We start from the raw sequence: 24,187 nt of genomic DNA on the forward strand, positions 1-24,187 counted from the left end.
GTGTAAGATTTTACTAAATTTAAGATCCTAGTGTGATCATTTGGCCCAATTGAAGTCGCAGAATTGTAAGATTCTACAATATGGATCAGGATTCTAATAACCATGCTCATAATACAAGATCAACCTATGGAATTTGCTGTTGACTGGACAGTTTTGATTCTTCTGAACTATCTAAACTTCATTAAAATTTGGAACTTGTGAAACTATTGTTGAGAGAATCGGATGTGTGCACATGTGCCTGTGAGCAAGTGAGAGACAGAGATGCATATGTAAGAACAATTGTGGAAATTAAAATTTCCTAGCATGCCATCCATGGCTATATGAAATATCTAGGAGATATGGTAGATATGTTGTCACTGAAATTAAATATCTATGGAGGTCTCATGGAAGTTTTAAATTGTGTGTTAATGCTAATGTACAAGTAGTATTGAACCGGTGGAAGTTTTTGTTACACCGCCTTGGGTGAAACTCAACCCCATAAGCTAGTTGTTAAGGTGAGGATGCCCTCCCGCGTATATACTACACATTACTTTTTTACCTAGGCAATGTGGGACTTCACTTCACACCCTCCCTCACACGCAACGTGCTCACTTACATCAACTGCCTCATGCAAGCTAGGGGGACATAGCCTACACATCCGTGGTACTCCAGCTCTGATACCATGTTATACAGTCTTGGGTAAAACTCAATCCCAAAAGCTAGCTGATAAGGTGCAGGTGACCTCTCACTTATATATTGCACATTACTTTTGTACCTACGTGATGCGGGACTTCACTTCATAGTTTTCAGTATGCTTTTCCCTTACACAGTACTTGTTACTTGCACAATTCTTTAACTATACGCTGGTTCTTCGAATATTTCATTGTTTTTATAGATTTCTGAATGTTTTATATCAAGTTTCCATTTCTAACTCTGCTTTCTCTAAACATTGATTTTTTAATCGTAAAATCTCTATCAATATCTTATGTCTCAATCGTTGACATTACTATTGCCGTCAACATTTTCTTCAGTGAACAACTACATGCTATGCTAGATCACTGACCCATGTTTATGAATCTTGTATAACTTCAACGGATTTTCATGTTCTATAGATAGAAGAAGAAAGTATCAGCTATAGAAGTAAGTGCTAAAAGGATCAATTTAATACATCAAGGAATTCCAGGGAATACTGGAAATGCTTTTAAAATAAGGATCAATTTAATACATCAAGGAATTCCAGGGAATACTGGAAATGCTTTTAAAATAAGATAATTAATTTCAAGGTTGAGTACTTTTCAGTAAACTGTCAAAAGCGTATATTATTTTAAATTTATTTACTTCTTAACATTCTCTGACACTTACTGTTCAATTTTATTTGCTGATCCTTAATCTGGTTTTGACATTATGTTAGTTTCTGAGTGGCAGTCTACGATTAGGCTATTAGCTATAAATCATATTACTACAATGATGATAATGGTCCTTAAAATGTTTTGGCTTCTTGTTATCTAGTTCTTGTTTCTACATAGTTGATCTTGCTTTTGATGATTTGACAAAAGTCATAGAAAAACATCTTATATGTAGTGATGTTAGTGATACCAGCTGGTATATTATGAAGGTTGCTGCTGTAGCATATAGTATCAGCTTGATATTATCTTGTCCACCAATTACTCCAATCACAACTGTATTTAACATTTCAGTGGACTCCGTATCTCCAACATGTCTCTAATAATAAAAGAATATTGTCCAGAAAACAAGATGGCAATTGGCCTTTGCATAATTGGAATGAAGTACACAAACTTCAATTGTAATTTTTAAAGTGGTTTATGGTTGAAGGTTTTTATTTTTATTTTTATTTTTAATCTTCAACCTAACATAATTTTATAGTGGTTGTCATAATGATGTTGCTCTATCTCCTCAGCTCAGAATCAAGACAAACCAACCAGTTGTGCTCCATTAGCCAATGTGATTCTAACTCTCTTTTAAATGAGGTATATATGCATAAGTTCTCTTCTAATATAGTGTTGAAGAATTTTTTTTTTTTTTTTTTTTTTTCTTCACTGTCTGTGCCCTATGTGTAACACCTCTCCATTGCCATGTATTTATGCAATAACTCATAGCATCATACATACAGCTTCAGATAGGGCCTTCTGTATAATGTTAACTGTATGCATTTTGATGTTGTAAGTTGTAACATGGTAGATGATTTGTTTTAATCTGGTTTTTATGTCAAACTTGTTGCTTCTTGGATATCAGATATCTTGAACTTTATTTTGAACACTAACACTATGACTGGGCCCTGTGTGAGGCAGCATGGGGTTCAACTGATGCATTGTCGTTAATTATGATGATTCAAATTTATTTCTATTCTATACTTGGGAAGATTTATCTTGGAAGACCAGAACTAATTGTATATAATATATTTCTATTACCTTGTGTAGAACTTGAGGTAAATCACACCGGATTTCATTATAGTTTTCTAGAAAATCTGTGTGAAACTATTGTATACTCGTATTTGTACTGGTTTGTTTTCTTTAGTTGTTAATCTCTCTTCAATCTTGTTTTACTAAATTAGTAATTGATTTATACAGCTATTAGTGTGTTGATATTGTTCATGAATGACTGGCTGCTCTGCAAACATAAAATTGACAGATATAGCATGACTTCTATTTATATCATCGAAATTCCCCTTCCTATGTGGGCAGAATACCACGTGTGTGTTGTATTTTTCAAAGGGATGTAGCAATTCAAACAAATGACCTTCCTTTTCAAGGTCATATTAGAATTGCTTCCCTCAAAAGCTTAAGTTGTTAGCAAATCAGCCAAACAATGAATATCAAGCTTTCACTTCTACAATAAGCGAAGGTTCAAATCATTGACAAGTATCTACATAACAATGTCCTTGTGATTGCTGCGCAAAATAAATAAACCTGGATCTTGTGATTGTAATAGTTTCAAATATATATGGAATTGTTGTGCTCACAAATCCCAACAAGTAGGGTGCATTTTTATATTGGCGAGGGTATTTTTGCTTGGGATAAGGTGATTGAGAGCTCTTGTTGGGTAGCTTTTTCTCGTCCTTCCATTGGAAACCTTTAACTCTTCTCTGTGTTGGTTAAATCATCGGAGTGTATGTTACTCTCCCAAGGTTTTTCATTTTACTCTTTGCGTCAGGTTGCTCCAAGAGTTGATTTTTTTTTTTAAATTTGAAAGTTTTGTCTTCTGCAGATTGCAAGAGCATCTTTAACACCAGAGTCAAGTTACATTGCTAAACCTGCTGCTTCATGGCTCGATGATTTTCTTGTGTGGATATCTCCAGAAGCTTTTGGTTGCTGTAGGAAGTTCACAAATGGAAGTTATTGTCCCCCTAATGATCAGGTAATAGCTTTTTTATTTTATTTTATTTTATTTTTTTCTATTTTCAATCAGCTCAATGCCTGTCCAATTATTTTCAACTTTTTAGCTAAATATTCTATTTTTGTTTTAGGTTTGCATGAATTGCGAGTTACATGATTCTCAGGTTTATTTATATCAATCATTATAAAATATCAATACTTTGAAGTAGAAGTTTTTTATGCTGAAAGTTTTTATGTAGAGAAGCATTGGAAAACACAAATCTGTGTTTGTGGAAAATGAAAACAAAATTTGAAAACACAACCAAACAAACTTGTATTAGCCTGAATTCTTTTCTGTCAATTTGTATTGTTGATATGTGGTTGACCTAGCCAACCAATGGTATGTGAGTCCTTATAGGCCATAACTTGCGTATCCTTCCTTAAGATATGATGTACATCACTCTATGTCTTAAGCCAGTGAAACATTTAACTTTAGCCTTTTTTTTTTTTTTTGTTATTTATTTGACATCAGTTATTGCAAGATGAACTAGTTTATTGAAGCACATAAAATTTCCTTTCAGCCTGCTTGTTGTCCACCCGATAGTGGTTCGTGTGGCATTGGTGGAGTATGCAAAGACTGTACCACGGTAATTTCACTCTATATCAATTGTGGAGTCAGGAGTATCTCTCAGCTTTGTATCAAAATTTTACAACTAACGGTACTGGAGTTGTCCAGTGTTTCCGTCACTCGGATTTGCAAAATGATCGTCCATCTACAGCACAATTTAGGGAGAAGCTTCCATGGTTCCTAGATGCTCTACCTTCTGCTGATTGTGCAAAAGGTGGCCATGGGGCTTACACAAATGGTGTGGAACTCAATGGTAAGTGAATTCACATACTTGTTTTACTTCATAATTGTTACTTCTATCATTTTTTTAGTATCATATGCATATGTGGTTTTTTGTTTGTAATCAGGGTATGAGGATGGTGTTATTCAAGCATCAGCTTTCCGGACATATCACACACCTCTTAACAAGCAAGTATGACTCTATACCTGGATAGTTAAACTTAGACTAAAAGCTTATAGGGTCACCTTTTGTCTTGTGTATAACTCCCAACTTGATATTCCTATAACTTATTTCAGACTGACTACGTCAACTCGTTGAGGGCTGCACGAGAATTCAGTTCCAGGGTTTCTAATTCATTGAAGGTAACACAAGAAGGCATTGGAAGTAGAATTAACAGTTTATACAGTAGATGCTACATTTTTATGATGGTATAATGATGCAGACATGAAACTAAGAATGAGTATAAATTTTCTATATTTTTTGTCTTTCTTTGTCTACATGCTTGATATTTTTGAAAGAAAGAAAAAATGTTTTGCATTACCATGTTGCTGCATTAATACCATTTCTGTGATTGTGACTGTGAAATAGGAGGTATGAAATCACTACAGACTGTTGTGCCACTCATTTCATGGTTTTCATAATTATCTACTGGATGCCAACATTCTCACATTTTTCTTTTGTGCAAACTTGAATGAATGTATACTTTCATGGAAAACATGGTGGAATAAATCACCTGAATTACATCATGGTTAGGACCCTAACTCTCGGATATCCTAGCTGCACATATTTATTAGTTAGGATACTTTATAACATCATAGTTTTTATGTAACCCTTGCCTCAACTTTTCAAGGATCTGCCATTTGAGTTCTTTTCTTCCATTTCATGATTTGGAGTACATATTGATTATGTTTTGGAACATCAGATACTTTTCTCTCTTCACATGCTGTTTTTGGCCGCTACTAGTCTATTTTGTCAAACAAGCCATTTGTACATATGTTAGGCCCTAATATCATTTTTTCCCTTTATCCTTTTATCTATAATTCCAGCTTATGAATTTATCATTTGTTTTTTTATTTCCATTCTTTTGGGCTTTAAAGCATTGCCTGATAGAATTATGACTCATTAGATCTTGATGTAAGAAGAGTAAACTTTGGACTTGTAGTCCAGCTAATGCAGGATACCCCACTTGGATACTCAAAATATGTCTACCTACGGAGGTTTTATGGTGGGGAAGGCTTTTAATAGTTTGTGGATTATAGTTTCAAAAAGTTGTAGGGAGGGTGTGAGGCTGTAGCCAGAAAACGGAAGAACTTAGTTCAGCTTTAAAAGATAGATTTTCAGAAATCTATTTGTAACAGATCTTGGACCATGACTAAAATATAATGTTTTTTGAGTTCAATCAATGGCCACAAAATAAGGGAAAGCATGAGGTTTGGTTAGAGTTCTGTATGAGAGAGTTCTCGGGCTGGGTATCTGCTTTTTAAGAGCTGTGAACATAATTTGAGAGTAGTAATTTTTCCTTGTGGTTTTGTTTGTTTAGGGTTTACTCTTTATGAAAGGAAAGATGGGTCTTACTAAAGATTGTTTTTTAGTGTTGGAAGTAACAGTTTTTAACTGGTGGCAGATTATAAATGTGACAACTTGCAAGAAAGAAAGAGAAGAGTAGTAGGAGGAAGCACCTAGGGAATGTTAGTTGGACTTCACCCCCACAAGAGCCAAGTAAAATCACTCAAACATGTTCTTAAACTCTATAGAAAGATTACTTGCATATCTGTAAGTTGTCTTCTACTAAATCTACTAGACTAGACTTCAGGGTGCAACTAAGAGATTGTGATTAATAAGACTATTGTATATTTACTTAAGCCTTTACAAAAGACCATTTGGACAAACAAAAAAAAAACTCTACAAAAGACCTAGTAACATAACAACCAATGATACAATCCCTAGACAATAACTACTTCCCATGACCAGCAAGCCTGGGGGAAAATCAGGGTTATACCGAACATATGAGGCTCCAGTTTTGAAGCAGGGTCTCAGAGAGATTTTAGGTAGGTAGTCTTATCCCCTCTTTTTTTTTTCCTTCAGAGAAGCTGATCCCCGTGACTTGATTCCGTGTCACGGCATTGAGGCTGATTAGCAAGCTTTGATATAACCACAATACCCTTGACTCATAAAACATAGTGAAATGCAAATAACATTGTACCAGATCAATATGAACATAAAATTAGCAAAAGGAACTGTCTCAAATTAAATTTTAACTTGATTTCACAATGTTCAAGGTGTGTTTCATCTGAAATTCCAGAGCACCCTGTTACGCCTTTCATTATTAACACATAAAATAAGTAAAAAATAATTTCCTGAACAAGTTAATGCCTTGATGAGTTGTTTTAAGTATTGGAAGACGTGTGATGAAATTATAAAGGCACCCATAAAGTTGTTTGTGTAACCAACCAAGCAATTGGGAGGCATTTTGAGTTGAGTTATACTTCTCTTCTCATATTTAAAAGGCCCTACTGAGTGCTGGTCCATTAAGATTCAGTGAGGGGTGGTGTGACATGAAGTGGCTGTCATCAGAGTTGCTGTTGCGTTATAATTGTTGACACCTGAACTTTTACCATTACACTTGGCAGTGACCCGGGAAATCATACAGTTCCTTTGCAATTTTTATGTTTATCACTTGTAAATGTTGGAAAATATTTGATAATTTAAACTAAAGTGTCATTTGGCATATCAAAAGCACGTCAATAATGAATATTTATGTGGAAAAGAATGATACTGTTTGCATGTGTTAATGCACTACATGTTAAGAGAGCCCATGACGTATTTCTCGATATTAATCTGCTTGTATTTCCATGAGCCATATATATGTAAATATGTCTACGCATGGGCAAAACTCAAGCAACTGATAATAATTTGGTTGCACCCAAAAGTCCTTTTTGGTTCTGACTGAGCTTTCTCTTGTTTCATTGTATGAGGGAGACAAGTAGTTTTGGTTTTGGGGATGGGACCATGTCTCTTATTTTCACCGAAGAATTTTGTTGAGGAGATGTCACCCATTTGCTTTTAGTCAATTCTTGGACAATTGATTGCCTTCATCAAGTGATCTGACAGCGTCAAATTCAGTCTAGTTATAGAATTCACAAGTCCTTTTTTTAATAAGGGTAAATGTAGAAATTTAATGTATAAAGAGAAATAGAGAATTGTATTATTGATTGATTTATATTGATTGATGTTGTTGTAAGATTGATAAATTACAATTCCTATACAATCTATATATAGAAGAAAATGTGGTAGTAGGTGTAGTGGAGGTGATAGTGGGTTAGGTGAAGTGGAGTGTGTGGTGAAGTGGAGGTAGGTGAAGTGGAGTGTGTAGTGGAGTAGGTGAAGGTAAAGATGGGAAATTCTAACAGCCCCCCGCAAACTCAAGGAGGAGAGAAACTAACCAACTTGAGTTTGGAGAGAGTAACAAAACAAGAAAATACATAAAAATAAAAAAGGATAGGAGACACTGTATGGTCGTGTCAGACCGATGTAGAAGACAGTTTATGGGGTCATGTCGGACCGTTGTAGAAGACAGTTTATGGGGTCATGTCGGACCGTTGTAGAAGACAGTTTATGGGGTCATGTCGGACCGTTGTAGAAGACAGTTTATGGGGTCATGTCGGACCGTTGTAGAAGACAATGTTGTGACAGTTTACGGAGTCTTGCTGGACCCTTGTAGAAACTAACCGGAATCAATGTCGGGACAGTTTACAGAGTCTTGTCGGACCCATAAAGGAGCTAACCGGAATCAATGTCGGGACAGTTTACAGAGTCTTGTCGGACCCTTAAAAAGTCGCACCCTCAAAAGGTGTGCCCAAAGTTGTCAAAAAGTGTGCCATCAAAAGGCGTGTCCATTTTATAAAAAAGATGTGCCATGAAAAGGCGTGCCAGTGTGTCGGGCGGCAAGAGGCGCGCGATGCGCGTGGCTGCCTCGGCTATTTAACCATGACAGAGCCTGAGGCCGAGGCAGAAGCAAAAAAACTGCGAAATCCTCTGTAAAACTCTTCGTTGTGCTGAGAGAGAGAGGCTGTAACACTGTTGTGCTGAGAGAGAAACTCTGTAATACGCTGTAACACTCTGTTGCCCAGAAAAATGGCGGCGTCCTCGTCTTCCCGTGGACTGCTCACCCTCTTTCCCGACCTCAACGAGTCAACGAGAGAGAGAACTGGTGCGGTGGCACTGGAACCTCAACCAAACACCGCTGGGTATACTCCGTTGAACTTTCCGATGCGGTCTGTGGAGCAAAGAATGGCAGTGCTGTCGGATGTGGAGGCCAATCAGTATACTTTGAAGGTATGTGTGGAAAGCATGACGGCGGTCACAAACCTGTCGAACCGGCTGCAGAGTAGGACAAATGAGGTGCAGCAGTTAAACTCCCAACTGGCTCTGCTCCAACGCATGTATAAGGATGCGCGAGCAGAGATAAGTGTGCTGAAGGCGGAAAATAAGGAACTGAAGCGGAAGGCCACCGTGATGTTCCGATTTGGAGGGCCGCCATATGCTGCAGTGGAGGAGCAGGGAGTAGTGATCGTGCCCAGTGGAGTGGGAAACACGGAGGCAGCACCGTCAAGGGCCGCTCAAGACGGAGGCAAGAAGAAGAGACCTGCGGCAGAGTAGAGAAGAAAAAATCCAGCCGGTGGATGGGGTTGTTTTGTGTGTTTGTTTGTTTTTTTTTTTTTTTTTTTTTTTTTTTTTTTTTGTGTGTAAAAGTGTGATCGGGGTTGTGCCCTGAGATGAATAAAATATGATTGGGGGTGCAAATTTGTAAATTGTTTGCAATGGTGTTTGGTTTTTTTTTTTTATTTTTTTTTTATTTATTTTATTTTATTTTTATTTATTTGTTATTTTTTTTTGTTGTTTTGAAAATAATAATAATAATAATAATAATAATAATAATAATAATAATAATAATAAATAGGTATGGAGTGGGCGGTGGAATGATGGGTTGGTAGTTTCAATCATAACCTATCAAAAGTAGAATAAACAATAATAATAATAATAATAATAATAATAATGATGAAAGAGGGTGTGTATTAATGATGAAAGAGGGTGTGTATTAATGATGAAAAGTGGAACCAACCCATGTGGGATTGAATGCTGCCCATGTGGGATTGAAAGCTGCCCAATGATGCACTCTGGCTCAATTGTGCAAGACCGCAAAAGACTATAAGCACCAATTGTCATGTATTATTATTATTATATATATATATATATATTTTTTTTTTTGAAAAGAAGAGATAAAAAAAAAAATAATAAAGAAATAAATAAATAAATAAACTATCACGTGGGTGGAGTTGTATAGAAAAGAGATAAAGTGGATATAAAGATGGGATATTTGATTAAAAACAAAAAGAAAGGACAGTGCGCGTGGCTGGTGAGGAAAAGCCTCAGATGCAGATGCAGATCTCAGTATCCTCCCAAAATACAAACTCCAAATCTCTGACTTTCTGGGTGTGCTCTCCATCATAATACCCCATCGGATTCAACTCATCTCTCTTCACCTTAGTCTTCTCCTCTATTGACTGTTTAAAAAAAAAAAAAAAACTCTCTCGACACCGACTCAATTGATTGGCGATAGTTGACAGAGACTCCATGGTTGATGACCTGGAAGAATCCCCAGTCCTTGCACGCATTGCCTATCTCGGCTACGAGGTTTTCCATGGCGGTGGAGTCGGGTGGAGAGTTGTGAAGTGGAGAGAGATCGATGAGTGGAATACCCTCGGCTTCGGTGGAGGCGAGTTTGGGCATGTGTTCCGTGGATTGGATGAATGATGGATCGATCTCTCCCATTGTTTAGAGAGCAACAGAAGATGCTGAGGGTTCAGCTATGATTTTCTGGCAGCGGAGTGAAGGTATGTGTAGAGGTCCGGCGGGCGGCCAAGGCGAGGCTGCCGCCCACCGGTGAAGCAGAATTACTAGCTTCTCAACCTTGCTCTGATACCATGTAGAAATTTAATGTATAAAGAGAAATAGAGAATTGTATTATTGATTGATTTATATTGATTGATGTTGTTGTAAGATTGATAAATTACAATTCCTATACAATCTATATATAGAAGAAAATGTGGTAGTAGGTGTAGTGGAGGTGATAGTGGGTTAGGTGAAGTGGAGTGTGTGGTGAAGTGGAGGTAGGTGAAGTGGAGTGTGTAGTGGAGTAGGTGAAGGTAAAGATGGGAAATTCTAACAGTAAATTACATGGACACCCCTTGAGGTTTGTCTTAAACTTCCTCACGTTCTGGAAATTACATTCCATTACAATTTAATCCTTCCGTCAGTCAACCGTTAAGTCATCTAACGGAAAAAACTAATATAAGAAGTTAATTTTTTAAAATGCCTATTTTACCCTTGTTTGCATATATAAAATTGACAAACAATTTACCATTTAGGAAAATTTTATATGCCCCAGTCATGGTCTTTGGTTATGACCTATTATGGTGTTAGTTATAACTATTGATTATAATATTATTTTAATTATGATTCAAAAGGAATTTGGTTATACCTTATGCAGTGTTTGGTTATAACTATTTTTTTTAGTTATGATTGAAAATGATCTAATTATAATATTTGTGATAATGAACACCACAAAAGCTTGTGTACCATAGCATTACCTAAATGTTTAATAGTATAATAAATATATGTATTGAATGAATTTTTGTAATTCCCTATAGATTTTCTGTACTCTAATAATTTTTTTTTAAGAAAGTTTTTTTTTAATAAGAGTAAAATAGGCATTTAAAAAAATTAATTTCTTATATTAGTTTTTTCCATTAGTTGACTTAACGGTTGACTAACGGAAGGATTAAATTGTAATGGAAGTTTAAAGCTCAGAGGGGGATGTAATTTCTAGAACGTGAGGGGGGTACTTGTATTAAAGACAAACCTCAAGGGGTGCCGGTGTAATTTACCCTAATAATATTATATAGTTAGTAATACTGGAATTTTTTTATAAAAAAATTCAAAATCTTGTGTGACAAAATGGACCACAATGCTCAAGCTTATCCTTTCCTTCAAAATTAATCCAAAGTCAAAGTGGATTATGTACAAGAGTCTTCTGTCCAGTTAATGGGATGGAAGTCCTACGATGTTTCCTCGTCTCGCACTACCTCCAAAAATTTGCTCCATTTTAAGAAGCATGTTCTTTATTATTGAGCTATGTTAAATAACAATCTATTGATCCTTTCATGTAAGCCTTCGTTTACTTAAGCAAATTGCAGAAATCTGTCCATTTGTCATGCCATGTTTGTTTGTGTAATTTTTTTTTTTCCTAATGCAGATTGAGATCTTCCCATATTCCGTATTTTATATGTTTTTTGAGCAATACCTTGACATATGGAGGACAGCGTTGATCAACCTTGCCATAGCTATTGGTTAGTGATTTTTTAGAACTGACAACACCTAAAATATCGATGCACAAAGGGATACTTTCTTACGGATTCTTACTTTTAATTTGGTCGGCACTGCTAAAGCTCAAAATTTGTAATTACTTGAAATTTTTGGCTCTTATTTATAACTGAAAAAACAGAATTATTTTCTCTTTTTCTTATTCTCAAGGGTTAGTCTACTCTGAACACCATTTTAAACTCTTCTCGTGTTTTTGAGAAGTTGCCTATTTGTTTTTTTGATGGTCTTCGTGATGGCAAAGTTATGTTAATTTTTTTTAAACTAGTGACTACATTTTGCCTGAAGAACCTAGGCTTGCCATACATAGCTTTGATTCAAATCTTGCATTTAATCAAGTTCTCATAAACATTTTTCATAATTGTACATGTATCCCTTTGGGATTATAGTCTATGCTTTGCTTTTTATATTATATATTTACTTTTTTTTGCTTGGTGGTTGTGATCTATATGAAGATCAAGGAGCTGGCACTATATATAGTCATTTTTCTTGTCATTTAACTTTTTTACTCAAAGTGATGCTCAAAGGTTTCTTTGACATCTGAACATGAAAACCCTCAAGTGGCTTGATATCAAATGAATTTCAGTTCTGACCATTTCATAAGTGGATTTCAACCATGTCCTGAGTTCATAGCTCCTATCACTTCATACTGAGGTGTTAACACCAGACTGTAATTATTCTGGTATAGTTATTATATATATATATATATATTTTTTGGACAGTAATGAAACCTGAGTTAATACTGCATATGTGCATTTGTCAGGTTATAGTGCTGCTCACTTTTTAAAAGCATTGATTAAGTTTGTTTGATTCTTTAACAGGTGCAGTTTTTGTTGTTTGCTTAATTATCACATGTAGGTCAGTATATTTCTTCCCTCTTCTGGGCTTTGCTATTGCTTCCTAAATAAAGTGCTTTCTTTTCCCAGAAAAATATTAATTTTGTTCTGCTCTTGCTATTTCAACTGTAGTTTATGGAGTTCAGCAATCATTATACTTGTATTGACAATGATTGTTGTGGATATGATGGTACATTTTCTTCCTCGACAATAATTTATGAAATCTCTATCATTTAATTAATGATTACACTTATGATTCATCATTTCATAATTAAGCCAATCTACACCAGTTTGTTGCCTCCACTTACAAGATGAAACTCTGCAGGGTGTAATGGCAATTCTACATATCCAACTGAATGCGGTGTCTGTTGTTAACCTTGTAATGTCGGTGGGCATTGCCGTTGAGTTCTGCGTGCATATAACACATGCTTTCTCGGTCAGTTTTACTCTGTTTTTAATTTTATCTTCATAATATAGATTCACTTGGAGAAGTGATTTCAATTGTTTATTCTGGAGTTTTATGCAAATTTGTGCCAGACCTTTAAAATACTATGACAAAGTGAGGTTGTAATTCTTTTCTTTTTTACAAGCTCTACTGAAACATCCAAACAAAAAAAGAAAATATGAATGTGAGAAACATAAATGAAACTAAGTGGTCTCTCCATATTTCTCTTTTTCCCTCAGAATCTACTCTCCCTCTCTTTCCCACTCACAAACACACACCCCCTCCTTCCACATACTCCCACCCTCACAAATCTGTGCTCACCACCCCTTTTTATTATCAATCAACCAAAAAATCTTTCGTTGTGCATCAAAAAGGATCAAGATGTGCCATTTGGTTCATTGTAAAGCATGATCTAGAAAAGGAAAATAAGATTTTTTTTTTAACTTCAAATTGAGGGTTGCAGGTAATCAGTTTATGCTTCATTAGTTCTCCAAGTGTAGAGAAAAGCACAAGTCAGATAGGAAAAAGAAAGATCATCGATGTTAAAGCTTTTTGTGATGTTTAAAAGAATGCCTATATTATATTATAATTTAGCATGGTGTATTGAACGCACTGATGATAATAGAATTCTTTCAGCCTCAAACACCTGAGCCTTTTTTGAAAGGGATTAAAGAAAATTTATTTGATTTGTAAAGTTACTCCTAGTGAGGACTAGTAAAGATTACGATTGGTAACTTGATGACAGTCAGGGTTTTTTTTCTCAAATAGAAAGCTATTGATTTACTTATTTGACTTATATTTAATATGCAAACTGTGCATTATGGTCTTCCACCATTATGTTCTCACACATTTCTCAAGCAGGTAAGCAGTGGAGATAAAAACCAACGCACAAAGGAGGCTTTGGGTACGATGGGTGCTTCTGTCTTCAGGTTCTTTTTCCTCTCTACAATCAAATTGTGTGTTTTATTGTCTGGATGAGGCTTTTGCACCACTTAGTTAACTCCTATAGTTGCACTCTTAACTAGTTTTTCAAAAACCAAAACAAGAAGGCACAATACATCAGCTGTTGACAACAAATAATTGCACTCGTAACAAGTTTTTCAAAAACCAAAACAAGAAGGCACAAGACATCAGCTGTTGACAAACAAGATGGAACAACATGCATGTGTTTGAACCCATATGAATGAATATTGAGTGGTCGACTAACACTTCGAAATAATCAATAAAATTAACTACCCTTCGGTTGTTCAGAGAATCAAACTCTGCATTTCTGCTTTTTCTTTTTTTGATTTTTTTATGACTCTATTAAAATGGAAACTCTTTTGTATATGCCCTATACCATAGTGCCCATCTTAGGAATCATGCAATTTCCTTTTTCTGATTTATGAAATCGAATTCTTTTGTTATATGCCGTATACCATAATGCCAATTTTTGGGATCCTGCAATTCTTGGGTTGGACCAACATGATTGATTTATTTATTTAATTTACATAACTAAAAATTTTAAAAATTAAAAATAAAAGTCGATTTATCGATTGAGAGAGCAGATAATGCCTTCACCTCCCAGAAATTAAAAGTAGAAACAGATAATGCCTGATTATTCTTTGTGCATTTGGTTTCTGCTTTCCTTTTTTCTTTATTCATTTCAGTATCTTTCAATGGATACAAGTGCTTATCGGTGGATAGATATCATAGATTTATAAACTCCATTGCTGATTGTATATATCTTATCCTGTTCAGTGCCCTTTAAGCTTAACAGATCAAAAATAATGATGTGATGCACTGAAATTAAACATACCAAAATAATGATGTGATGGTATCACTGCCATCCATTTTTCCTTAGTAGGGAAACCATCGTTTTGACCACTCCTTCCCATCTGCATCTTTTCTTTTTCTTCTTTAGAAAAAAAGGAAAAGAAAAGAAATTTCAGATTACCCCACGAACGTGGTTGTGTAATCAATCTTAATATGATTGTAATGCACATCAGACATACCCTACAGATCAAACTCTTTCTAACAAACCGGCCTGTAAAGTAAAGCTCAATGCCTTGGGCAGGTGTCTGATCAGCTGCAAAAAATTATTAGTTTTGTTGTACACAATAATTAAGTGCGTTAATTTTTCTCTGTCAACATGAAATGGTTTTGAAGTAACAAATCCATCTTCCTGATGTGCTTTTGCAGTGGAATTACGCTCACAAAGCTAGTTGGAGTGCTTGTTCTTTGCTTCTCAAGGACAGAAGTTTTTGTGGTATCTGACATTACGCATTCGATTTTTTATTGTCAATACGCTTTTTCATTGGTAATATAAATTTTATCTTTTGTTTTGCAGGTTTATTACTTCCAAATGTACTTGGCATTGGTCCTTCTTGGTTTCTTGCATGGGCTTGTATTTTTACCTGTAAGTTATATGCATACTTCCTCTCTTTGTGTTCTTGTGGCATTCAATAACTTATTTGTAAAAAGTTCAATTCTCCATACTGGTATGTTTGATTCCAATTTTACTACGCTTTTTATTAAAATATGAATAGCAATTGTATAAACAATTTGAACTTACTTGAAAATTATACTTTTTAATTGTAAAAATTAAACAAATTTTATCAAACAAAATCATAAACAGCTATTTAAAATAAAAAAAAAACAAGACTTAATTGTCCATATTATCATGTTTTTGTCTTGATATATTCTACTTGGAAGTAATTTCATCCTAGGGTTCTGTGGTGTGAGATCATTTCTAAAAGTTTCCTTCCAATTATTGGCAATTGTTAATCTTAATTTTATTATTAATCCAAAAGTCATAGACAATAATATCAATACTTACAATTTATTTGCTTCCTGTCATGGGCATTTGGAATAAGTAAATTTTTGGTAACTGTGTGTAGGTACTATTGAGCATATTCGGTCCACCATCAAGGAGTTTAGTAATGGAGAAGCAAGATGAGCAAACACCTGTTCCATCACATCCGTAAAAGATGATTTGGTGCATTGCAAGAGCCTCTTGTTTGTTGGGGTAAAATTTTGCTCTTTAGATGCCTTACCACCTGTAAAATCAGTGCAAGAACACATTACAGTAGTATTTCTACTTGTAAAGTATCCATGTATTGATATATTGAAAGAAGTGAAAAAAAAGAGTATACATATCTTTCAAAAAACTCGAGTTTCATGAACATGCAAATTCAAGTAACTAGTGATTGGACAAACGATGAAGATTCCCAATTCTTCAAGAATTTAGAATCATAACCAACGGTTGGAATTTTTTTCCACAAATTACTTAAAATACGATTAGCTGCTAAGGGAACATTTAATTTGTGACGGGCCTATTTGAGCTTAACACAAGAATTTAAGGGAAGCACCCCTAATCAGCTGAAGATCCGACCTGAATCCGACTGACTTGACCATAATATGGGCAGTTTCGCCAATAACACGGTCGACTGTAGTTCAATTTCATAAAAAATTTTCAATTTTCGATCGGATGTCGAGCTAAATGATTTAGAATCTGCCTTATCCGAACCAACCGAATTATGTATATACATATATTTATATACTTCAATAATGATGATAGGTTTATTCATCTAGATATTTTAAACATGTAAGCCTCACCTTTTAATTTTGTTTCTTTTTTCCCCAAAGCAAATATAGCTTTCCAATGTACAAACTGACACTTCTCATTAATAAATAAATAAATAAAACAATTGATTTGACTGCACAACAACTTTTTTTTGTCTCTCCACTTCTCAATCCTCTCATTTTGGTATTTCTCATTTTCCTTTTCACATATTCGTAGACCATCTCTAACGCTATATCAAATTCATCACCAAATTTAAATTTAATGAAAAAGTATTCTTGTTTATGCTCTAATGGTTTCATCAAACATGTATTAAATTGAGAAAATAACAAATGTTTCACCAAATTGAAGATCTGGGCACCTTTTATTAGAACACTGTGCAAAATCGTTGCAGATGGTACACATAAGACAACCGGACGGACGTTCGGCCGATTGTTCCCCTTGTCATCTTGTTACTTGAACAATTCCCAGAACAGAGCAATGGTTTAGACTGTCAACAGACTTCCAAAGTTGTTTGCTTCCGAAGCAAATCTGTCTCTGCTCTCTCGTTGTTCTTTGCATTCTCTCTCTCTCTCTCTCTCTCTCTCTCTCTCTCTCTGTACATCTGCCAGATCTTCCAAAGTTGTTTCATCAAACATGTATTAAATTGAGAAAATAACAAATGTTTCACCAAACTGAGGATCTAGGTACCTTTCACTAGAATACTGTGCATATCGTTCCGGATGGTACACACAGGACAATCGACGATTGTCCCTCTGGTTATCCTGTTACTTGAACAATTCCCAGAACAGATCAATGGTTTGGACTATCAACAAACTTCCAAAGTTGTTTGCTTCCGAAGCAAATCTGTCTTTAGCCTTTCGTCGTTCTTTACATTCTCTCTCTCTCTCTTTCTGTGTACATTTGCCAGATCTTCCAAAAGGCATATATCGCATAAACATACATCACTTTCGCTTTCCTTTCTTTTGCTCTGCTGATAACATCTTGTTCTCTCAAGCATTTTGTCAACCATTCAATACCCCTTGAGATCTATGCTTTCTTTCTTTTCCCCTCTCTCTCTCTCTCTATATATATATAGCTCTTTTTATGTTCGTCTCTCTGTGTGTGTAGAAAATAAGAAGAAATGAGTGATGAGTTGGTGTTTGATGGGTATATGATGGATTGGGAAATAAGGGTTTTCTTGTGATTTATGGTCTCTTGAATAAGAAGAAGGAAAGGAAATTGTTTCATTGTTTGTTTGTTTTTGTTTTTTTTTTTAATGGCGACTTCTAAGGATTGGAGCTGTTTTGGAATTTTATTATGATTTGGGCCTTCAAGGAAATAGAATTCCTGGGAATTGGTATGGATTTTACTATGATTTCTTTGATTTTCTTTGGTAAGGCAATTGGGTTTGGCTGTTTGAATTCATAGTATGGGATCATATTTAGTTTTTTAGTTTTTTTTGTTTGTATGGTTTGATGGTTTTTGTTTAATCAAACAATTTCCAAAACAGAGCAATGGTGTGGACTATCAACAAGTTGGTGAATTTTTATTTCTTTTTTTCATTTGCTCTTGCCGGTTGACCGATCGGACGACCGGCCGGTCATCTCCCCGGACAACCTGTGTTTTGATGACAGTTACAAATTCACCGTTAGAGTAACTGATATCAGATAGAAAAATTCGTGTTTTTTTTATTCAAATTTGATGAAATATTAGTGAATAGTTGGAAATGTCCTTATATCCATTTCTCTCTCTTACCCTTCCCATCAATAAATTAAAAAATAAAAATAAAAATAAATAAATAAAAAAACTTTCCAAGAATAGATTTGACTACTCACCAAGTCTCCTCAATCCTTTCATCTCTCTATCTTCCTCAGACCTCTCTTCTTCCTCTCACCTGCACTCTCTTTCTTTCGGGACTTTTCCCAAACTAAGCCTCTTTTGCCTCCTATTTCCCAGGCCTAGTTTTGACGGAATTCCCAAACTAAGCTAAAGCGCTATTACAAATCGCGCTTTAACTATTTGGAGGCCAAAATTTGATGAATAGTTAAGGTGCTATTGTGAATCGCGAGTGTAGACACCTCATTTTTTACCGCCCTTAAGACTTGGGCGTTACTGATGGTTTACTTGGTGGAGAAAGGTGTGCAGGGCAAAAGTTCAGTTTCTTCGGCAAGGAGAGAGCCAAATCTCAACTTCACACCCCATTTTGGACCAAAGTTATTTTGGAGGGCTTTTGACCTTAGAACCCTCTCTTTCAAAACATTTTTGAAATAAAGTTTCTACAATGTTCCGAGGCTCACATTTTGTCAAATGATGCGTTTTTCGATAAACCGAGCAAGGACAAAGTGGAAATGAATGAAAGAGAGATGAAATCTTTAAAAATCTTTCAAAACACCTTGCTTAGGGGTTTGAAGTTGAAGAAAGAAGGGGAGGAGAGAAGAAACCAAGTTGGAGAAGAAGATAGGCAAGAATCGCTAAGAGAGAGACGAGCAGTTCTCGCTAAATCAAGCTTTTCTGTCTATACAAATGAAGTTAAGCTATGAGGCCACCACCAATGGAAAGAAGACTTTCGAGGCTTCATTTTTTATTCAAGAATCTCTTAAATCCGAGTCCGGATGGCGGAGATATGATTGGTTGAAGTTGGGCATCATCCCGGTTGGACCGAAACTGAGCAGCCTTCACCAAAACAAGCATAACTCTTTGTACAGTTGGAATTTTGATGCAAGGCTGGTGCCATTGGAAAGCTTACTTCTGGGGCTTCAATTTGACACAAGATTGACCTGAAAAGGAGTTCATATGAAGAAGTTATTCCCGTTTGAAGTTAGACTTGCAAAGCAGATTTTTCCTGCCGACCGGCCAGAACAGATGGCCGACCGACCAAATAGATGGCCGACCGGCCAGAACAGATAGCCGATCGGCCAAATAGATTGCTGACCGGCTAGTTAAAGTAGCCGACCGACCAATTTTGCTAGCCGACGACCTTCCGGAGTATTCTATAGATTGAAGGGATGCCAGTTGTGCCAGCTATTCTCCACTCAACCCACTGTCCGAGGGGCTGCCTTTTGGGGTGAAATTTGAATTTGTTTTCCCTCCCCTTTTCCTTAGCCTCTCTCCCTCTATATAACCAGCCCTCCACCACCATTTTGAAGGGTTACAAAAACCAGCTGAGGCTTTGATACATACACCCTCTATATCTCTCTCCTTCAACCCTCCAAACCCTAAGGTTCTTGCACCTTTTGCACTACAACCCATAGCGCCACACCTCTACACTCCATTCCAGCAACTTGGAGGCCATTTGAAGAGGTTGAGAGCTCAGAAACTTGGTCCAAGTGCTGCTGGTTTACTGCTCTACAAGGATGAGTCACTACAAAAAATATGACTTTTTGCGACGGTAAAATACCGTCGCTAATACTTTTTGCGACGGCAAAATGACTTTTTGCGACGGCAAGAGGGGGTCGCAACTGCAGGGGTTGCAAAAGAGTTTTTGCGACGGTAAGTGCCGTCGCTAATGTTTTGCGACGGCATTTTTTACCTTTTTGCGACGGCACCGTGCAGTCGCTAATAACGTTTGAAATTTCTTGACTTTTTTGCGACGGCCCTATTTTACCGTCGCTAAAAATGTTATTTGAGACGGCAAAAAATACCGTCGCTAATAGTCTTTTTCTTTAAAAAAATACTGTTTTTGCGACAGTGTGGTACCGTCGCAAAAAGTATAAAAAATATAAAATTTTCTATTTTTTGCGACAGTGTAATGCCGTCGCAAAAAATATTAAAAAATAATAAAATTTCTATTTTTTGCGACAGTATAATATCGTCGCAAAAAGTAAAACCTATAACAAAATTAATAAAAATATTAAAAATTTCTATTTTTTCCGACAGTGAAAAGAGCTGATTATTTACATTCCATTCACAAAAACATCATAACAAAAAATAAAAATAAAAATTGATCAAACCATCAAATTCAATATTTTACAAAGAATAATTAAACTGCACATCCATTTGTGTTGATTAACTTTACAAATTTATAATTATTATTGTAAAAACATGCACATTTTTTCTAATTGCCGAGCTGGATTAAAAGAATAAAACTATTTACATAGAAAACCGTTCACAAACAAGACGTAAAAAGGTGAGCTCTATCCTCTTATACTTCGTATATAAACTATTTAGCTTCCATCCAGCATGTCTATCAAGTTGATTATGAGAAAAGATTACAGCATGTACTGAACTTATGTCAAAAGTTCACAACATTAAATTCCATAAATTTACAGCTATTCAAAGTAGGTCTGTCACACAATAGGGTTTCATAACACTTAAAACTTAGGACAAAATGCTTTCATTCTACACAAATCAATTCAACAAAAGCATCACTTAGGATCAGTCAAGCTCAAGCTGAAATCCCACAATTTCTTCGCCAAATCGGAATCTTTGGCCTGAGCGGTTGGTTTGGCTATGTTACTATCCGAAAAATACTCCCCTGTTACCCCCTTGACTTGCGGATGCAATGCCACATAGCATGTAGTTGCCGCCCCCTACAACCACAACCGTTGAAATTAATTACCATACCGTGTCATAGAAATACCCTATATAAAAAAAGGTTGACCATGTTTCCTCGTCAAGTGAAGCCATCAAGATGTTTGTACGTGCTAATTTTCCATAAACAAAAACAAAGAGAAGTTAGGAAACACCTACATTTTCATTTTTGTGGGAATATAGTTTTTGAAAGTTCAGAAAACAATTAAAAAGTGTTTCCTACAAAATGGGTGTATTCAAAAAACTTTCCTGAAAACAATTTGGGCAACAACTTTTTTTGTGTCAGCTTTTGTTTTTCTGTTTTCCACAACAGAAAACTAGAAAACAAAATTATGTTCAAAGAAATACTGTTGTGCGTCTTAAATATAAAAAAGACAGAGAACAAACCTGCGCAGCGTTTTTCAGCACATATTTACCAACCAGATTAACTAAGCCTGCAACAGACAAGAACCAAAGCAGTAATATCAATCTAAAAACCATGATGAACCTTATGAGACAATTAAGTTTCAACTATCCATGGCTTATTTTGTTTTAAAAGACCTATCAAATTTGTAACCATACTTCATGAACAGAACTCTTCCGGTACAGTTACATATTTTGCAAAATATCCCAGGTAAAATATCAAATAAAATGGCACACAATCTACATACTTCAATTAAAAATAAAAATAAAAATTGTCTACCAAGATTTTTGTACTGATCCAAAACAAGCATCACTGCAGCTTCTTCTTTTCTTTTTCTTTGTCTTTTTTTTTAAATGCAAGCGAACCACTACCAATCCAATAAATTGGAATATCCACAAATATACTTTAAGAACATAGCTATATGAATTTCAAGGCTCGGAGGTTTACCATCAAGAAAGCCGTGGTGACGCAGAAGGTTGGTGGCAATGGCTCCAGGATGAAGTGAATTAGCAGTTATCTTCACCCCTTCTTCCTGGTTAATTATACAGAAGACAACCCAATATGTCATTTAAATGTTCAGCCCAGCATATTATTACAAAAATAATTAAATAATGAAGCAAAGGTACAAGTGACTATTCTCACAGAGTCAGGACCAACTGATTGTACCTATCATGAATTTTGAGTTGCAACAATACATGAACTCTCTATTGTTAAAATATATCCAATAAGTCTATGAACACAGAATTGGAACCAGAACCAAAAAAACAAGTGGAAGGATAAGATTTATGAAAAGTGGCTCCACCATCAAATCTTGTCCATTTATGTGCTTTTTGTGTCCAGTTTTGTGTTCAGTTTTTGTGTTACTGGCATTGTTGTAATTCTTTACTAAAGATGATGTAACTGACCAGAGTCTGTGTATCTCACTAGACTATCACAGGTTCGTCTCCCCTCTACCCCTGCTCCATTGTACCAAAAAAAAAACTCTGTACTCTCATAAGAAGAAGATGTTGTTATTTATTACCTAGATTCATCATTGATTTTATCAAATCGAACTCCTTCACTGTATGCAAACCGATGACCCTCTGATGACACATTAACAATCCTTCCTTCTTTGTGGCTTACACGTGCTGTATTTTTCATGGTCTCCAACAAAAGATTTGTCAAAAGAAAATGACCTGTACAAAGGTAACATAAATCTCTTATACATGCAGTTCTGCACAGTTGCTTTATGCATTTTAATGATAGAGTAGTGGGACCCAGAGAAAGTAAATATATTTCAAGAGAACAGAGCATACATGGGAAGGAGCTTTAAGAAAATTACCATCACAAATGTAAATAAGACTAGTTGGTCATTTCCCATTTGCAGCATGGTTCCACAAGTAGCTTTGGTAACTATGCACATACCTGCAGTATAGAAAATTGACTACATTGTAAAATTTGAAAACCAAAATCTTATTGAAGTTCCCAAATCACACTAATTCCTCTCAGCAACTAATTACTTCTCCTTTCTCTGCCCCCGTAGTATTTACTTTCTTGGTTAGAGGGAGCATGAGCAACCAACTAAACATTTTTAATTCCAGGGAATTATCGTGCATGGTTCTTAATAAGGATAGATAGTCTTTTTCTTTCATACTTTTGTATACCAAAAAAATTTCAGAAAGGTCTTATAAAGACCAGGCTAAAGAATTTATTTCTCACATATAACCTACTCATAGTTTAATCTCATCAACAACATCACAGGGGCTACTTGCGGGTATGCAATACCAGCCATAATAGCACTTTTTTTTGATAAATAAATTTTTATTGAAGAAAGAGCATCAAGAAGATTCTAAAGAGTACAAAATTGAAGATCTTTAAAAAATGGGAACAAAGCGATAATAGCACTTTATTCTGGAAATGTTTCAAAATTCCAAGTTGGGACAACAAATTAGGTACCCAAGGGCCAAGGTTGAATCTGCTGGTCAGTTTTGACACACAGAATGTTTGCAAGTATTTCGTAATATCTGTACGGAAGATGGTTTAGTTTTTTACTTTAAAAGTGCATACAGCTAAAAATAATTATTCATTCTTGAACTCTTTACAACATTAAAAACAAGAAGTTCAAAAAGTTTACATACTTACAAAATACATATACATGAACTGCTCAACTTGATAATAAATACCAATGGCATTCAAATTTCATAACTTTAAAAAATAAATATCATTTTCTCTAATCACACAAACTATGTTGAGATGTGAGAGAGAGAGAGAGAGAGAGAGAGAGAGGCTTATCCGTGAAGTCGATCGGTGAGGAGTCGATCTTGCGAGGTTGATCGGTGAGGAGTTGATCTTGCGAGGTCGATCTGTGCAGACGAAAATGAGAGAGTGAGAGAGAGACTGATGAGATGAAGTGAGAGAGAGACTGATGAGATGAGAGAGAGAGAGAGAGAGAGAGAGAGAGAGAGAGAGAGAAGCTTACCTATGAGATCGATCGGTGCAATGAGAGAGTGAGGTCGATCGGTGAGGAGTCGATCTTGCGAGTTTGATCGGTGTGGAGTCGATCTATGCAGATGAAAATGAGAGTGAGAAAGAGACTGATGAGATGAGATGAAATGAGAGGAATGAGAGAGCTGTGTGCATATTAGGGTTTTTTTTGGGGATTTTTGGTTGAGGGGGGAAAAACCAGCGGGAATGGAAAAGGGGGAAGGGATTAGGGATTTTTGACATTGGGGATTTTGGGTTTGGGGTAGGAGAACCCGAGTGGGAATGGAAAAAGGGGGGGGGGGGGAGATTGGAAATGTTTTTTGGAATTTTTTTTATTTTTATTACAAATGAATATTTAAATAATAAA

At 35.7% G+C, this 24,187-nt stretch overlaps 2 protein-coding genes across 10 annotated transcripts in view; one reads left to right on the forward strand and one right to left on the reverse strand.

Moving 5' to 3' along the window:
- The window catches only part of LOC114286712 (uncharacterized), a 47,264-nt gene extending 30,922 nt beyond the window's left edge, over nucleotides 1-16,342 (forward strand). For 6 of the 9 annotated variants that reach the window (XM_028229922.2, XM_082873354.1, XM_028229921.2 and 3 more), the window contains 14 exons: nucleotides 1,898-1,967; nucleotides 3,205-3,354; nucleotides 3,893-3,958; nucleotides 4,048-4,192; nucleotides 4,287-4,351; nucleotides 4,456-4,521; nucleotides 11,475-11,568; nucleotides 12,421-12,457; nucleotides 12,568-12,625; nucleotides 12,761-12,871; nucleotides 13,742-13,809; nucleotides 15,062-15,128; nucleotides 15,210-15,278; nucleotides 15,760-16,342. In XM_028229922.2, coding sequence (XP_028085723.1) covers nucleotides 1,898-1,967; nucleotides 3,205-3,354; nucleotides 3,893-3,958; nucleotides 4,048-4,192; nucleotides 4,287-4,351; nucleotides 4,456-4,521; nucleotides 11,475-11,568; nucleotides 12,421-12,457; nucleotides 12,568-12,625; nucleotides 12,761-12,871; nucleotides 13,742-13,809; nucleotides 15,062-15,128; nucleotides 15,210-15,278; nucleotides 15,760-15,846 — 1,153 coding nt within the window. In that variant the 3' untranslated portion in view covers nucleotides 15,847-16,342. Of the gene's footprint in view, nucleotides 1-1,897; nucleotides 1,968-3,204; nucleotides 3,355-3,892; nucleotides 3,959-4,047; nucleotides 4,193-4,286; nucleotides 4,352-4,455; nucleotides 4,522-5,783; nucleotides 5,860-11,474; nucleotides 11,569-12,420; nucleotides 12,458-12,567; nucleotides 12,626-12,760; nucleotides 12,872-13,741; nucleotides 13,810-15,061; nucleotides 15,129-15,209; nucleotides 15,279-15,759 lie in introns of those variants that run through there. The other 3 variants (XR_014331988.1, XR_014331987.1, XM_028229924.2) reach the window with 2 other exon arrangements.
- Nucleotides 16,343-20,495: 4,153 nt separating this feature from the next.
- On the reverse strand, nucleotides 20,496-21,925 carry LOC145793179 (short-chain dehydrogenase TIC 32, chloroplastic-like). The gene is made up of 3 exons (XM_082875931.1): nucleotides 21,805-21,925; nucleotides 21,342-21,388; nucleotides 20,496-20,953 (listed from the first exon to the last, which is right to left on the reverse strand). The coding sequence occupies exons 1-3, from the start codon at nucleotides 21,923-21,925 to the stop codon at nucleotides 20,789-20,791; spliced, it is 333 nt and encodes a 110-aa protein (XP_082732057.1). The 3' UTR covers nucleotides 20,496-20,788.
- Between the last annotated feature and the right edge of the window lie 2,262 nt (nucleotides 21,926-24,187).

Source organism: Camellia sinensis, chromosome 6 (genome assembly GCF_055761805.1).
Source record: "Camellia sinensis isolate YWXY chromosome 6, ASM5576180v1, whole genome shotgun sequence".
Lineage (NCBI taxonomy): Eukaryota > Viridiplantae > Streptophyta > Magnoliopsida > Ericales > Theaceae > Camellia > Camellia sinensis.